At 31.3% G+C, this 19,224-nt stretch overlaps 1 protein-coding gene across 12 annotated transcripts in view; it reads left to right on the top strand.

Moving 5' to 3' along the window:
* The window catches only part of LOC130904180 (collagen alpha chain CG42342), a 434,425-nt gene that overhangs the window by 342,825 nt on the left and 72,376 nt on the right, over nt 1–19,224 (top strand). For 9 of the 12 annotated variants that reach the window (XM_057816791.1, XM_057816788.1, XM_057816792.1 and 6 more), the window contains exons 2-3: nt 7,103–7,191; nt 8,621–8,656. In XM_057816791.1, the coding sequence (XP_057672774.1) occupies nt 7,103–7,191; nt 8,621–8,656 (125 nt within the window). Of the gene's footprint in view, nt 1–7,102; nt 7,192–8,620; nt 8,657–14,949; nt 14,986–19,224 lie in introns of all 12 variants that reach the window. The other 3 variants (XM_057816793.1, XM_057816797.1, XM_057816800.1) reach the window with 1 other exon arrangement.

Here is a 19,224-nt window from a genome sequence, read left to right on the forward strand (position 1 = left end):
CTTGCATATTTTAACCTGAATATTCGCAACCAGGACAAATATTGCGTGCCACATATGTGCTTATCTCAGAAATTTGACCTGTTGTATTGACAATATGAACAATAGTCAGCAATGCCTTTTGATAAACCAGTGATATAGCGCGAAATACATAAGCGAATGTTATTTTTGCTTAACCAATATCAAAGGCTTTTCGATGAAATTGAGGCATACGGTAAAATACATGAAGGTGTCTTCTGTAACCAAAACAGTCCCTTAATCGAAAGAAGTTCCTTTGCCTTCTCTAGTTTATGGTGTTGAAGAAAATTTATGTAGTTCTGAAAACGAAGAAATTGAAATAGAATTTACAGCTCCCTTCAATCGCCGCGTTTGATTAACCAATGATCCCATAAGTGATTTGAATTTGCCCAAAGAAAAAGCTGGGATATGAATATAAATCAGATGAATGGTGACTCTTTATTGATTCCTCAAAGTCAAGTGTAAGGCTGTACTGTTCCATAATGAAAATAAATTTTCATCACCAATTTTAACTCACGAAGCTCATTTAGAAGATATATACTACATTGACGTTCTTGGCCGTATATATATATATATATATATATATATATATATATATATACGGCACATCAAATTAGGGCTAATCAAAAATTTTCTAAACGCCATAGACAAAAATTTCCTTCCTTGAGTGACACTCAGGTGTATTTTTTGAACCCAACGTCAAATATTTATTAGAGATTTGGTATTCATTACCATCTTAAATGAAAAAGAAAAAAAGCTTGAATAGCGTTTGTCAAAGTTACTCAAAACTTTTTGGGTTGTATATGTCGACGAGCATGGAGGGTGTTATCATCAAGATATCGCTACAATTGAAAAGCGCTAACAAGGAACATAGTAACCAGGAATTGAAGACACTACGCACTCCTAATATACGAGTGAAACAGCTTTTGTTTTTTAGTGCTGACTGCTTATTGCTTAATACTTAAATTTTTTAAAACAATAAATGTATATCTCACAAAAATGTGACGTGACTAAAATTTTTCTCCAACTTTCTTATTTACTTTTTCTATAAGAATTAGGAATCTCATAATCTTATCTACGAGGAAAAAGTTAATATTTTTTTGTTGCGTAGTGTAATTGACGACAAAAAATACTAGAATTAATATTTATTATATTATACTTAAATTAATTTCAGAAGACGACGATAAATTCAAACTTATTTAGACACTACTTAATCATAAAATTTCCTTATTGATTTACCGGCAACAATAGATTTTGGCACCTCGGTGTTTAAACAACGTTTTTAGAATATCAATGAGACCGTTTAAAAGTTGAGAAAGTTTCTAAGAACAGCCTATGGCGAAGGTCTAATGAGTTCTGAAGTTTATTAGAAAACTTTTCAATGAAAAACAAATTACACTCGATCTTTACAAGAAATATTTAATCCCGAGAGCTTACTTTTAGAATTGTTTACGTATAAAAAGTGAATTAGTGATAATATTTTAAATGAGATATGTTGTAAGTAGTAATGATATTAAATATTGATTTAGTTCAAACTAATGTGTTAAAGTTAATGAAAAAATTCATTGATTTGATTCCAATGCAATAATTTTCACTGTTCTGTAAATTTCCGTCAAACAGCCCTACTAATAAAAATAAAATTCAATTAATTTTATAGGAATGTGTGATAAATTCGATGAAATAGGTGGAAATCTATTTCCTATAAGTCGTTTTTTTTTAAATACAAATCTCTAAACTATTTTATAATTTAGCTAGAAATTAAAATAGGCTTAATTTCAGAACTATGAGGATTGGCTCACAAAAATGCGATTCTCGAAATCCAAATCGATTTTAATCAATATTAGTCAAGTTTAGACAATTCCAAATTATTCAATTGTGAAAAAACAACTTTAAAGAAATTACGTAGTCAAATATTTCAATTTATTGTATATTATCTAATGGATTTATTTATATAATTTTGCTTCTCGATTAATTTAAATGTCTATCCTGAACTATCCAAAAAATACCACGTGACTGCAGCAATATTTGAAACCTTTTCTTCACAACAAAAGGGAAACATTTTATTTAACCTCGAAGAAAACAAAACAATAGCAAATGGTAATGAGAGTATTTGTTTAAATATGGTAAGTGGTGAAACGGGTTTAACTTTGTTCAAATATATGCAATGCACTTGAGCGCAAGGATTCTCTGTAATGCAATAATAACAACGGGATGATATATTTTATAAAATAAGGGTGCATACAAAACGACAACGACCGCTGAGATGAATGCTTTATATCACTACAGGACCGGGCTCCTTACATTATTACTCTCTTACTTCGTCTCACTTTCTGTAATCTACAAAACCTTATCTTTCACTATATAATCAATTTCTTTCTTGTTAAACTTATTTATTTTAGGCAGGCATTTTGACTTTTATACACTACATATTGCAACGTACAATATGTGGTAAATAAATTGAATGATTGTATCAATAAACTTTTTAAGAAAATTCATTTATGGTAAGTTTTCTCAATGCGGTTCCTTCTCTGCACAGCCGGCGGCCAATATACACGAAAAGCAGCGAAATTTGCAAATGTAGGAAACAACCCCCTGTTTGCACAAGGAAAACAAAATTTGAGCGAGGAGATAAACACTCCACAAATATATAAATCACTTTTACGTGTACAGTGTCTAGTGATTTTAGTAGTTTTAAAATATATGATATAGAATAAGAATACTTATTTATAAAATTCAAAATGAAGTTTATACAAGATAATCCAGTTTTTCGACGTCTTCAAGATATTATTATTGATTATCATCTACAATATATATTCCATTATTCCAATATGCGAACCTTACTTGTTTAAAACACTGCTAGAATATTCTTTAATCATCCTCTCCAGGACAAACTCAACTCAAAGATTGTTCCTTTTAATGTCTTTAATAAACATAAATCTCACAGCGCAAGATACGACTAATTAGACGGATGGTCCAATACTGGGATGCTAGAAACATCTTGACACCTCATCCGGAATGAAGCCTTGGATTGACCTAGTGAAGAACTCATAATGTTTTTGCACAGTTGTTTCTTCCTGATTATTGAAGGTATAAATGTTATGTATCTGATAGTTTGATCTTCATGATCTCAGTAAAAGTAGACAATCTCATGAATATCGAAAAAAATGCAGTTATCGTTGCTTTGAAATTTTTTTGTGTGTGTGCTTCAACCGCTAATTATATTATAAGCCACTACTGCTCCTGTCTTGTTTCAACTTCAACATTCACTACAAATTATTATATAGTTTAATGTCTCTCAGGTAATTCTGAGCACACTTGTAACATTTAGGAGGGTCTTCTTTGGATATTTTTCATCGAGTCGAGTATGGCCGAGTTTGAGAGCTTTTTAGCATCGGTTTCATCATATGTTATTATCCTATCCAATAAGTTTGCTCCAATTTATTTAAACGTGATTGTAGGCAACAATTTAATTCATACTTTTTACATATGATAATTTCCCGAATGGATTCAAGTCAATGATCATTTCGATATTGTCGTAGAAGGACACCTTGGGCGGAATTCACTTAGTACGTTTACTCAGTTATCTTAGAGCGCTTAAACTACTGATAAACAGGTGCTCACGATGTTTATTCACTTCTATAGACCTATTTTAATAAACTATTATGATTTTCAAGTTGTTTCTTCAGAATTCACAATTTTGATGCGATTAAGGCTGCAGCTATACTGATTTGCTTACAGTTGTAGATACAGCCGTTGATGGTTGTGGTTTGGTAAATGTAATTTTCTTGTGCGGTTCTGAGAGTCTCTTTATTCAATAGCTATATCTTGTAAAAAAGTAGGAAAGTAGGAATAACGAGATATGTGTAAATACGTGAAGATGTGTGATATATAAAGCCAGAATTTATGAAAGCATTTTGTTTTCTGTTAAATTTGTGATACCATTGTTTTATGTTATTGGTATATATATATATATATATATATATATATATATATATATATATATATATATATATATAATCACTGCAGGAGGCTAGCAAGTTTTTGTACACCAAACAATAAAATGTACAACAACTTTAGGATAATAAGAAACTGTGATTTATTTGTTAAAAAAATCTGTTATTATAAAAATTCCAAATAGATATCAATTCTCTCTAAACTGTTTACAATAAAGCAGTCAAATTAAATTAAAATTTATTATATTTCTTTTGTAAAAATTTCCAGCTTTCTATAACAATTTCGGATAGAATGAAAACAACAATAAGACATCGTAAATTTCCAATTACCTCAAGAGTATTGATAGATCCAATTCAATAATACACATAATAAAACGTAAAACAACTCTGAAGTTTATCGTGGCTTCTCCTCTGACCAGAACTATTTACAATCCTGCCAAAGAAAACACGAAGTTCAAACAAACATTTTGTATTTGTTCGGTTCTCAGAATGAACCTAGAGGCTACATGGGTCAGCAATAAATTCCTTTTCGTGTGGTTGGAGACTTGGGGTCAACGTCAATTTACGCGACTTCGGGTTGGCGGTCAGTGATATACAGTATCTTAAAAGTTTAACCCAACCAAAATTATACATTAAACACCATTTTTCACCACAGTTTCTTGATATACGTGCCCCTAAATTACAGTATTAACTTTATAATAAAATTAAATAAAATACATTTTTAATTCAAATATTTTTCAACTTATTAATTTTTTGCAAACAAATTAAACATCTGTAATAATAAACTGAGGTATAACTTTTAGTATCACGATGAGTGAATACCTTCCACTGCAGTCATTTAAATATCAAAGATTCACTAAAATTGTTTTTGCTGAACCACTTTTATTTTAACTCCCCCATTGAAAGTTTATTGAAGTGATTTAAACAAATGAATTCTAAAAAAGACCCTTCAGCACCACAGCAAAATGGTATACCTACGAAGAGATATACACACAACTCATTTTCCCCAACTGAATTATTCACATCTAATTTACCGATGACTCTGTTTAAATACTTTGCTGCCAGCCCCAATTGGCAGTGGCGCCGTAATTTTACAAATATCTAAACTTACTCAATACTTGCAAAAAAACCACATTTGTAAGTGTGAAAATTCACTCCAATCGTTTATAATTCAAATACTACTCACAAACTTTAATTGTGAATTGAAGCTGCACGATTTCTTAAACATTTCTCTCAAATCAACTCTAAGGTAGGATCTGCATTTGAGCCTCGTAAAAATAGTGCAAAGTTTGTCTAGATACACAAGTATATTGTTTTCTTGTTGAAGCATTTCAAAGTAAAAAATCAGGCAAGATTCTAATATTTCATCAATGAATTAATGCATATTCATATTACCTTTGATTAATAAAGGTTATTGAAACCATAAGAACCGAAATTATTTGTTACTGAAGATGTCTTTCGTTCCTGAAATAACGCTAATCGTTCTGAAGACAATTACTTCGAAGTTCTAGAGCTGCAAGTAACATCAACTGGAGTTGTTATGAAGATGTCATTCATTCCTGAAATATCGCTAGTCGTTCTGAAATCCATTTCTTCAAAGTTCTAGAGTTGAAGGTAACATCAACTGGAGTTTTTATGAAGATGTTTTTTATTCCTGAAATAACGCCAGTCGTTCTGAAGTCCATTTCTTCGAAGGTCTAGAGCTGAAGGTAACACCAACTGGAGATGTTATGTAGATGTCTTTCATTCTTGAAATAACGCTAGTCGTTCTGAAGTCGATTACTTCGAAGTTTTAGATTTGAAAGTAACACCAACTGGAGATGTTATGAAGAAATATTCTTATCAGTCTACGAGCATTTCGTATTCTAACGAACCTTCCATGTTTTACAAACCACTAAGTTGTTATTTGATGAGAAAGAAGATCTGATAACAATACAATCGTCGTCCAGTATTGTCCTGTTCAGTCAACCTGTATTACTGGCTCTTTATTAACATTAACATTAACAGTATCTATAATTTATTCTCGGAACCCCAGCACAATTTTCCGAAGATCAATAATTCGACCTCTCTCGCACTAAGCTGCCGACAATTTTTGTTTACTGGGTGTTTAGGTTTTTTTTTAACATGTAACTCACTAAGTATGTAACCAATCCAGTCATATACCGAGTGAGTTTGGAATGTGGGTTACATAACCCCGCTGACATAATTAGAAGAACGTTAAAGGTTGGTTTCTATGAATATTTTAATAATAGATAGTTTTAAGTACACTATACTTATACTATGGTACATCTATAGTTGTTCAAAATTATCCTGATTCATATTTGTTGTCTATTCTCATAAGATTTTGAACTTTTGAAAACAAAGTTTTTTCAGTTTTTGTTCTACGAATGCAGTGTCCACTAAAAAAGGAATAGGATGCGATAACTTGAAATTATTGCCATTAAATTGAGAGCAATCCCTTCATTATTCTTCCAATGATGAAATATGAAATGATTTACTCATGAAATAAATGAATTTTGTCAATCAAGTGAGATAATATCGAAATAAATGTTGATAATAAAACAAAATAATTTGAATTTAGATTTTACACACTGTGATACCAATAAATATTATATTTACCCGACACTGTTTACAACACCCACTTTTTCCCCTTGTACTGAAAATTAGGAAAAAGATACTTTCATCCTTGATTATCCCTCGCTGAGAATTTACATAACGCGATTATTGCCCCATCCACTGTTTTGTTGTATTACGAACCATCATCATTTCCTCTAGTGTTTGCTCATCTTCCGCTCGCGTGCAAAATTGTCTTTGGCTTTTGTATTGCAAACAGTTAAGCAATTTACTTTCTATATAAATCACAAGAATTGTCGAGCTTGTAACGGCGATGAAAAGTGTCTTTTTACTTGTTTAAATTCCCGAAAACCTCTTCCAATAAATAATTCTACGTGTAGAAACTTATAACATTTATACGTAGACTTGGGATTTAAATTATCCAATGATTTCGATAGTAAAATAAATAATCATTTGTGCTGATTTAGGAAAGCCTATTAAAAATGAACTGATAACTTTTCAAGAACAACCTACGTATAATAATAATTTTCATGATAAATATTTTGTTCTATTGTTCACAGGACCTGCAGGACCACCTGGACCACCAGGAGCACCGGGAAAAAGAGGACGCAAAGGAAAAAAAGGAGAAGCAGGAGAACCTGGTTCTCAAGTAAGTTTAAACCTTTTTTTTATTTAGTTTATTCAATTTGTGGATGTGTATTTGGACATTGATAAATCGGCCGAGGATTTTAGAGTTAAGTGTGTTGAATTCAGTAAAATTATATGCAGATTTCGATGGCTTCATTTAGAAGTGGTCATATGTACTTTGTTTTCTTTGTATCAATTCAATTCGAACTTTCTTCGAATTTTTATTTAAAACTATTATCTAACCCACGACTATATACAAGAGGATAGCTCAGCTAGTACGATTTTTTAGACAAGATGGCCTACTGGGTGACGTCACATCAGTTCACTGTCAAATTTTATTCATTTCAAATGTTGCTTCATCAGGTTTTTTTGTTTGCGAATTTTGCTTCTCTGTACATTGTCTGTTACAAGTTTTCTCCTCATTTTTTTTTAATTTGAGCCAGAGAGCTATTATTATTAATTCGGATTATCTTTCTTACTCCACAAAAGTCATAAAAGGTATATCTTCCTAGCTTTTATCTTATTTGCTAACCTTTTCACTACTCCAGGTGCCAGTTTTTTTTTTCACAGTCTTTTAGTGCATGAAAGAAGATACAAACTTTGCTGTAGACTTAGGGTGCTTGTTTTTATGAGAAAAGATTGTAGCAGATCTATTTTGTTTTTTTTTTCTGATTCTCTGGTACAGGGTGTCTCCCCTTTTCCTGTTTTTAAGAAGTGCACTTATGACTATTTCAGTACCTCTTGTGTATAGTCATTGCATAAAACCTATATGGCTATACTAAATAGAAATATTGGGATGCTCAAGCAAATCAAGTATAGCAAGTATAGTATACATAAATAGGTTAGTCTAAAACTCTACGTATAATAACCAAAGTACCCTGCTACGTATCGAACCAAATACTGCATGAAGATCTTACTATATCATTTGTGAAAGGTGTCAACAAAATTCGTAATACAAAACACCAAGATAGAACAGAAAATCACCTAAATGTCCTAACATAACCAATACTTGAAACAAACAATACTAGAAGACTAAAAAAAATGGTCCACTGGACAGACCGTAGACTGGATAGACTACTGTAATCAAAAATAACCAACTCGAAACGGTCGAAGCTAGGAAGGACCCATCAATGGCAATAAATAGTTTTACCATTTAATTCTTAGTGTGAGCTGTAATTTCTATACAAAATGGCGAAAATAGGTACTATATAATGGATATTTTACAATATTGAAGTCTACTGGTTGTTATATAACTTTATACTTAGAACCCAAACAATGATTGACATGTACGAGTATGTTAACTAACCGATAATGAATAAGGAATATATTATTTCATGATTCATACTAATCAAATATTCGTCGCAGGTTTTTTTGTTAGTATTTTATATGTAAAAGATTATTGTGAAATGTTGCATATTCTATTTTTTTATTATTATTTTTTCATTTCTCAGGGAGTAGCAGGAACACCGGGCAAGAATGGTTTTCCGGTATAACATAATTTTTTTTTATTCTTTTCTTCTCCATTCTGCTGAAATCATTTTCAAAATATCATTTTTCGCTTCATTCAAACATGTCATCATTATAGGCAATAGAAAATAATACAAAATTACCTTTATATAAGGCATTTGTATTTGAATTTTCACAAGAAAAGCCACAAAGTTTGTAAATAATAGAACTTAGCATGGATGCTCCGAATTGTACTCTGGCACCCTACGTTGTTTGTGGGCTTTACGTTTTAGGAATGTCTATGCTTCTACATGTATCTATCTCATTTTTTCCGTTCTTTATTTGCGAACAAATTGCTTCGAGCTTCCTTGTAGTTTCTTGCAGCTGCTTCGACTGCTTCCCTATTTTAGCTACTCATTTGGGGAACTTCGATTGCTCAATTACATTATTTGAAAGATCAGAAATTGTCCTTAGAGCAGTTGGCTCTATTAATTAGTTAGTATTACAAATATACTATTAAAGTTTTTGGAGGTTATTGAGAATTTTTAGTACTTTACACTTATGCGTGATTGAGAAGCTTTTGCTGTTAAATATATGACACAGATCAGTGCTTCCCAACGTGGAGCCCACACCCCACAGGGGAGAATTTTATTGTTAAGGGAGATAATTCGAAATATAGTCAGATACGTGTTAAACCCATTCGCTCCGGGTCATTTGAATTCAATGCTAGATTTCGGTGCTAAATTCATTTATTAGGTTTAACCTGGCTTGACGAGATCAAAATATCAACTTGGTGTTTGGCGTTGTCAAGTAAATATCACTGCGGGGAACCCCGAACTTAAAGTCTCGCTAAATAATACAGTTTTTCGCACCTGAATGTTTACTTATTGTGTTTCGTTAACCTTTACCTGATGATAGTGATTTCTTTCTAAGATATATAAGTTTCTATTATTAACAATCAGTTTTTTAATATTAAAAGTTATGTATTTAGGGGGGCGTACGAATTTTAGAAAGGCTAAAATTGGTCAATAAAAACTCTAGACCTGAGGTGCTAAATAACAAATAACAAATTTTCTGCCTTATTGTTCTAATTTTTTGCCTAACACCAAGAACATTATTTCGTATAGAAGAAACGATGTAATTTTTTCAAAATATTCTTTCATTATCTACAGAAGTAATTTGTTCGTCTCTCCGCTCGTTATGATATCATTTTGGCAATTATTTTAATACGCCTACCAATTTTCTCAGATCATAACATTTGAAAAAATTCAATTGCTTATTCAATTTTCCAAATATTAATAAATCAAAAAATCAACTTAAGATTTAATTTTATTACTGAGCACACTCATGTTACCAATTACCTGCCGGAGTCTAATTAAACGAATCCATATTTTCGTCTTGAAATATGTGTTATCCCTCAAATGTAAGACATGCTTATTAATGAATTATTATTTTTAGTTCACCAGTAGCTCCAAAAGTGAGAAATAATATTGAAAAATTCAAAGAAATAATTGTTTATTTTTAAATTTAAATAGTTTTCGCTGTAGGAAAACTGCGAGTTTTTCAGAACATCATCACCTTTTCTACACATAATATGTGAATATCTCAATTCAAAACCGCCTAGAAACTTGCACTTGATTTATGTTTCTAAGGCAAATACCAATGTGCAACCTCATCTGGCATTTCTTGATTTTTTCTAAAGAAGAACTTCCACATTTCAGTATGATTTTGATTTCAACATTCTTTGTAACTATGTATCTAAACTTAGATTGATTTGTTATTATCATTCACTTCTTAGGACAAGTAGCCAAACATCCTCCTTAGATACATCAAGTAATTGATAGGAATTTCACAAATATCATTTTCTGCTCTTCGGTTGATTTCAGGATCGGTTCATAAAACTGGCCATGTGGCATTAGGATATTCTATTTTTATATTTTCTGTAGCTTCCTCACCAAAACAGTTACGATAGGATTTGACAGTTGTTAGAGAAGAAAACCAGTTATTATTTTCCCATATTAAAGACAAGAGTTCTACAACATCAGTGGTTGTGCAATGTTCGATGGAGCTACCACGTTCTTCTTTTATTCTTATATCATTCTACTTCCCAATATGCAATTTGATTACGCCTTATGGCACCAATAGTATACGAGGTGTGTATATTAAATTAAACAAGATTGGAGCTATAAAACATAATAAACATAATAATGTTATTCAATAGTTTTATCTTCAGGAATCCAGTGAAGATATATAATTCCATGTAATTCGAAAAAAACTATCAACATCGAATTTTGATTTGCTCATTTTCGTTTTATTTGCTTTTGGCGAAGTTGAGCTCCAGTGTATGGATTTGTGCTTTGTTTCAAGATTATAAGAATAAAAGGTAAAAAACCAGGATTCGTCACAAATTATCACTGTATCTAATAACTTTCAGTAGTTTTTAATCACATTCAAAGTTTCAATATAAATTTTGCGAGTTTCTTGTTGGTCAAACTTGAGGATTTTATTCACCAATCGCAAAGTCAGATCGAAGAAGACTTGAATGTGAATCATCCTCAAAATTTTCTCGGCCATCTGAAAATCGCTTACGTCACTCAAAAAAACGTGGACAAAAATTGATTCAATAACTTATAAGTTTCAGTTGCTCTTCTTCCAAGTTTCATGTGAAACTTTACAACAATCCGTCGATCTATTTTTACGTCGATCATTTTTACGACTAAAGAAAAAATAGCCCCTATACAAACGGAAATACACTGGTTTGTATACCGACAAGGTAGGCATTGCATTCGAAAGAGCGCATGCGTACTTTTTCTGTAGCAGCGCTAGTCTAGTTACTTAATATTCACACCTCGTATGTATCTCTTTAGGCGGGGTAAAGCGCAATATCCAGAAATATGTAGTAATTATTATGAAATACTTTATAATTTCGTATCTCAGAAATAATCCGAGATAATCACACTAATAGACGATGCGCTAATATATGGTCCACTAGCTGGCCAAAACCAATAAGCAAATTCAGTAAAAACATGCCGACACAATCAGCTTAAAACTTGTTTGGTGAAGTTTGATTAGCATGTATTGCGTTATGTAATAATTGACTTCACTGGCATCAATTTGCTTATCAACTGAGAGTTCATAAATTCGAAAGAAATACTAGCAAGTGTATCTAGATGATCAATGGGAGGTCGAAATCTATGTAGCCTAGATGGTTAAGATCTAATACTTTTTATATGTTTTACGAATATGTAAAAATTACCTTAGCATTAGCAGCCGAATTTATTATTTGATTTGCTAGGGATTCTTTTGGTGACATGTAGGTTACAATCCATGACTTCTTGTGCAAAATCGAGGTTGCATTGGAATGTCAAGAGGGTCGTTTAATTGCAGATTATTTTACTTTCATGCTGCATGTATTTTAGGCAATTTTTATACATTTTACGAGTATTTTAAATTTTCTGCTGTACAATATTCAAAATTCTCACTATCTATGTTTTTTGGTAGGATCTCATTGTTCTCATTCTCTTCTGAATCTGGTTCACACATATGATCAACAATACTATCGGCATCAGAACAATCTATCTCGTCTTCAGACATATTTGTTCAAATGTCATCATTCAGGTACTACCTATGACTTTGTTGAAAGCAAAGAGTACAGACGTACTACAAGAAAAAAATGTTCACTAAAGCCCTAATGCACAACAACAAACATTAAAAGAGACCTAAAATCAAGACGAGCACAAGTACTGACTAATTCTATTTAACAATAATTATAAAACACAGCCTTCGTTATATAAATTCAAATATATTATTTAGTTTAACCGGAAATTTTTAGTTCTACACTCAGTAAATGTAGTCATCCATTAGCATAACTTTGAATTGTACACTTAGTGAACACTGTAGCAAAGTTACTTTGAACCATTATGAGTTATTTCTCAGGATTATTATTTTGTATGTTGAAAAATAGTTTTTGCAAATTGGCTACAATATGCTTTTGATGCTTTCAATTTTACATTATATATGGGTAGAGATAAATTTGGTTTTCGAAAATTTGATCATTTTTAATTGTTTGAACAATTTTGAATATTATTTCCTAATCCTCAGTTTCCATATTTGTGTCTTTGGTGCTCATTTTTTAATTAAATACTCTTAGAAACCGAATTTCCACATATATTTGCTTCATACCTATTTACGTTTGTGAGTGACACATTGAGAGGCACACATATCAAGAAGCTGAACATTTTTTAGCGAATGTTATATGTATATGGCCATTTTAATGTCAAATTCAGTAGTTAGAGGAATAGAGTCTTCGATAGGACATATTTCGTGGAAATTGTCGTATGTCGAACGTTGAGTGCTCCTTGAAAACATCTGATTCTGAAGATAGAAAATAGAGACTCTCAATCTCGAGATTAACAAGTAGGAAATGGGTAGAAGAAAGAATACATACAATTCCAATCGTATACTTCAGATAAAATATGATAGAGAAAATAAAGAATGGAGTTATTTGTGGTTATTCTTAATGGTTCCAATTTTTTAACCAGAAACTTATTATATGATGACTGCTAATTGAAATGGAATCGTCAATATTTGAATTTAGTATAATCTTCATTTAAATTCAATTATTGATTAATACACAAACGACAGTTATAGCAATGATGATTCAATTAATCTGTTTTTGTATGACTTTTGTATCCCTTGTATGATTCAACGCATTGAAAAATGTGATTTGAATTATCTCTGATCTTCGATGGAAATACGAAATTGAAATGATGTGGGCAAAGTCAATTAAACTCTAGTAATCGATTGGTGATTGGGCAGGATATTAAAGAGGAAGCGACTACAACCCACTAGTTTGTTCATTATAGGGAAGAGTATTAGTAAATTTGCGAATACATAAACTACAAATAGATTCTATGCCAGAACTGTTGCAACTTTTTGATTATATTCGACATACTAATGATTAAAATTAACAAAAACGAGGAAATTTCAAATAAAAAACATTTTCTTAAACTGGATAGCACACATGTACGTGTGAAAGCAATAGGAATTAATTGAAAATCGTTTTTATTATTTATGGTATCCCATAAACCACTTTACTGCCTATATGGACGTACACAAGTATTTTTCCAACGAGAAAATGCACGACTACATATTGTACATTGATCTATGAATATTTTCCAAGAAGCTCTTCTTCTTATCGTGTCTTTTAAGGCCCCCTGACATTGGAAATCAAAACGCGAATGTATCTCTTGCTTCTGCTATTCTAAACACTTGTTCCATGCTTCCATTCCCGGATGTTCCTCAACTAGGAGATTTATTCTTTACCTAAGCCTTTGCCGACCTATATTTTGCTCTTCGTCATATGTTGTAGAATCCCTTATAGTAATTTTACTGAGGACATAATACAGGTTTGACAGACAAATGTGCACGAACTACTTTTGCCCTGTTTAAGACTGCTTCGTTTTCTTGTATAGCTACCCATGGTATTCTTAGTATTCATCTGTTCAACCACATTTCAAATGCTTCTATACAGTTTATTGTGGTGGCCTTTAGTGTCCAGACTCCCGCTCCGTACAACAGCACACATCAAATATAACATTTAACCATTCTTTGTCTTCAGTTCAGACTATCGTTACAAAACAGTGATGATATGCACGGGCCGATTCAACGATGTGTCTAAGTTCCTTCTGAATCCAATTGCTCGTTAATATAGTATTAAAATTGTACACCCTCTCAATGTCTATTTATCTGTAGTGATCCGTTGAGGTATGGCTGCCGGCTAGAGACCATAAAGTTTGACTAAACAACATTTATATCCAGTCCCATTGCCTGCTAATCATCATTCAAGAAGCTCAACTGATTAAAATCACATCTAGGAGCATGTGTAACATATGTATCAGCACAACCTCTCAGATCCTTTGGTGCAGTTAATCTACGAAGTTAAAGTTGATAGGATTCTAAAGCCAAAAGCAGACATCGATCACTTTTTATTGATGCCTGAGCATGTACAGGTTAATTGTTAATAAAAGTGTTTTTCTAAGGTTATTTCAGATCTATGCAGAAGGTACAAGAATAATATTAATGTTTAAGTTAATTATGTGTGTTTGTAGTTGTGTAAATGAGATATTTCAAATTTATTCCTCTTTCTTGTCCCAAGAACACAGATCTAACTTCCTACTCTAATTAATGACCTTTGAAATTCGTACATTTATTTTTTTGTACCAACCTACAAATTATGTACCGAAAATTATTATTTTGATTTATTTTCTTGGAAGTGTAGCGTGCAGTAACTAATTTAAAATATTTATGTTGTGACACAAACAATCTGTTGCAGGGCCAGACTGGGGTGCGCGGATTTCCGGGATTTCCGGTTTGTTTCATTTATTTGTTACGGTGGTGGTGAAAGTCTAACCAATGTGAAACTCATTCTACGATTATTAACAACTAAATAATAACTTTGGTGTGGATCGTGCAACCATATACAGGAATCATATTTGCTGGAATCATTTTAATGCGATTAGTTAATCATAATCATAATAAATTTGTTTTCAAATGAATAGATTAACTTTTTGTATTAATTAATGATATAGCAAAGCATTTTGCTTAAATAAGTATTATATCAATTAATCAAGACTCCAAAAGAATATATTTCGATCTTCGCAAAACGCGGAATATTATTTTTTGCAATTATTTTAGTACAATAAGTAAGTTTGTATTAGCTTCTTATCCCCATTTTAGAAACTTTAGAAAAAACAGAAAGTAATATGTTGAAACATTTTGAAATAATTATTTGCTATCTTCAATTATCGATATTTGTTTTATTATCCCCCTAAATATAACAGTAAATAGACTTTTATTCATTTTAACGTGTTCGATTTTTATGTTTTGTTAATGTACTACATTCGTTAAAAACTAATTTTTCATGTTTACGCTAACAATACACAAACACATACAATTGCACTGTCTGACGCGTGTTTTGTTAACCAATCTCCAGAGATTAAAAATAAACTAAAACTTATTAAATTTTCCCAGCAATGAACATCTCAATGCGAAAAACTTCCAGCTGGAAAAATATTATCACATTCATTCCCTTACTCATAACTTATAGAGTGGACTGTAAGGAATAGTCTCATTGTCCCTATTCAATATTTTATATAATATGGTGCTCTTTAAACCGGATATTAACAGACCTCTTAGTTTTCTCAACATACCACTCTTTTCCAAATCAGATACTTGAGATTATCCGACAATTTTTTTAATGTAGTATTGGATTTATAAACTAATTTCAAACCTATTCTCTTGAATATGTTTTCTTATCCTTTTATTTAAACAGGATTAAAAGGTATCAGAGCGATTGATTTCTGTTTTGTTTTGATCTTGAAAGGAAGAGGTTTCACAAAGATATTTCTTAAATCTATGATGGTCAAAAAACTTATCTTCAATTTTCTCATCTTTAGCGTTAAATATAGCCACATTATCAATAAAAGTAGTTTCCCTATTATATCTTCCAATATAAGTGGAAAAATGATCAAATAATTAACCAGGATGTACCTGCATTAACGGCGTTTTGCCTAAGTACATCAAATCCTAACTTATTCTTATTTTTAATCACTAAGGTTTCTAAAAATGGTAGCTGCCCATTATTTTCCATTTCAGGATTAAATTTCAAAGATCACTGTAGGAAAATATGATGAAAAAAATAAGGTGAATCAATGTTGCATAAACTGGAAAAAGTGCCAACGAAGTTACGAAATGTTAAAAAGTGTCTATAGTGACAATATAGGATAATTAAACACTGATATTTTCATTTAAAAGTGGAAATGTCTTATTTAGAAATGACTGTTATAAAATCAAAAACAAAAAAAGTGGAAATGTTTATTCAAACTGGCGAAAGAAGTACTTTACGAAACGATATGTGAAAAAGGGTCCACTGCTTTGTTCTACAACATGACTACAAATCGTGCTGCAAGTATCAAAAGGGAAACGTTTTCAAAGGATGAACGAAAATGTAGAATAGAATGTTTATCTCATTTGAACAAACGCTAAAAATGAGGAAAGAAGAAATCATTAAGCGTACAAAGCACGTATCTAAAATCTTGTTTAGAAATATCTAATTTTAGCGTCTATTGAACATCCTGAGAAACTCAACTAGTTAAAAGAAGCTTTGTTGGATTAAACATATGACAATAACTGATAAGTTTGAAAATACTAGAATAGACCCAGTCATCTTTGTTGTACTTCCATTTCTGCTAAAGTATTTTCTTTATTTCGTCAGCTTTTCGCTGTTTATTCAATCCATTTTCTTCTTGCTCTTCATTTTTTTTGTTCACCTGCTTCCATTATTTTCCTGGTCAAATCATTCTCATCGCATTTCTATTCCAATATTGAACCAATCTTTTCTACCTGTTGATGTTCTAATAAAATTCGTCTCTTTCATATTTATGTATTGTCCATTCCTTTCATAAATATTTTCCATGTGGAAAGCATCAGTATTGTTTAAAATCAAGTCTACTGCAACATTTCTATTTCATATAAGGGACTACACAACAATAATTTTGAGGAAATTATCATTTCTCGAGAATTTTTCAGATCATGGTGGAGCAAATCACATAAATAGAGTACCATTGTATTGAGTCACATGAAATTATATCCCCAATAAAGGCGAGAAAGTTTGATTACCAGCTTTCATTATTAAGAATTATTATTGGATATATATCACAACTCTGTATAATAGTTAAACATTAATTGGATACTGAATCTCCTTTAACCAATCCTGCGTCGAAATAGTCAAGTTTTCTGATACTAAAACTGACATAATTTATAAAATTATTATTATGACAGAATAAACATTGAAATTTATGCAAATAATTTCCTGTTATTGGTTGCATAATGGAATTATTAAAATAAACATAAAAGTTTTTAATATACCGAAGTTTTAAATTTAGTTACAGACATTAATGTATTCATCGCAATTAATTTTCAATAGAATATGGTATAAGTTGAGAAATAGAGAAGTTTGGAATTAGATTCATAAAGTTTGATGACTTCATTTTTTTGCAAACATAATCTACAGAATAACAGAACTAAAGCGAAATATCTGGGGACACTGCAATGCTCTCGCCAGATCGTGCAAGAAAAAGCCGTACCATCCTTTTCTCGAAACAGCTTAGGACCTCCTATAACTTGTGGATTTAACTAGAAGTCTGTATTTCTAGTAAGCAGACAAGCATTGTATAATCACGGTATATTTCAAATTTCAAATCAATTTGTTCTTAATTTCGTTACTTATTGACTGACCGATCATCAAAACTCCTCTAGTAGACATAGAAGCTTCAAATATTGAATGCGATTAGTGTTTAGTGTAAAAATCACTAAATAAAATAGTAAAATAGTACATTACGCACCACGGGAGAAAAGTAGAGGTTCCTCTTCTTTTCTCCCGTGGTACGTATACTATTTTTTCTCTCTATGCGATAATAAATACTAAATTTCGAGTGATGCAAACTGTGATCGAGAGTAAACAAGTCGTTGCTATGATACTGGGAGCAAAAGAAAGTTCTTTCCGGGACAGAATAGGCCATTTTCGTTCCACATACTAGGGACAAAAAGCGAACTATTCATCAAGAGAAAAAAATAAAATATTTTGTAATTTAATATAGTTTTCTTGATACCAACTGTAATACCATATGATAAATAAGTACCTGGCATGGCAACGAGTGTAAAAGTATTATTAAAAATCAGCTTGAATAAAATATATAGACTTCGCCATCGCCTGAAAACACAATGCCATTAAAAACAAAGCTTGTAAAAAAACCAAAAAAAGCAACGCAAATCAATTTATTTTATTTGAATATAAAATATTTTTAATATTAATGTGGTAACTATAAGATGTTGTTAGATTATCTAATTACGTAATATCTTAAGACAGAAAATCCCTTAAATAAGGACTGAATAGATCAACCGACTTGGTATTACACGGATCTCACAACTTTTCACGGTAGAAGAACTGAGTTGCGAGGACAGCGTGTTTACTATAACAACAACAATATAATTCATGCGAAATTATTTTATTTTCGATGTGTAAGCTAAAATATATTGTTTCAAAGACTAAGTTTGACCTTAGAGAAATAGACTGCAGATCAAATTATATACAGAAAATCATAGCGTACTACACTTATTACAAAAAAATGATTGAAGTTGTATGATTCTACTCCACATAATGTCCAAACTTTGTTTAGTAATTACCAGAAAAATAGTTGTTTGTGTTATTCTAAGGTTTGTAAACTTTTTCACAAAATAGCGTTTTTCAACTAATTTAATTAGTTTGAAATTTGTCTTTTGTTCTTGCAGTAGTTGTCATTTTTAATCAATAAATCATTAGATCTTTCTATAAGATTGACACAACAAACAAAAGGTAGACACTAAGAGATATTCCATAATTTAATTTATTTTATTTATAAGTTATCAACCTTCGTTTTTCATTCGTAACTTATCAACTAACATCATATGTAATGAGCTTTTATCCCGTAGTAAAAGATAGAGCAAGGTATTTGGCTCAACGGGTTTACTCAATATACCTGTTAATATTTTCCAAATCATCAATAAGAAT

The sequence above is a fragment of the Diorhabda carinulata genome, chromosome 2 (assembly GCF_026250575.1).
Source record: "Diorhabda carinulata isolate Delta chromosome 2, icDioCari1.1, whole genome shotgun sequence".
NCBI classification, from domain to species: domain Eukaryota; kingdom Metazoa; phylum Arthropoda; class Insecta; order Coleoptera; family Chrysomelidae; genus Diorhabda; species Diorhabda carinulata.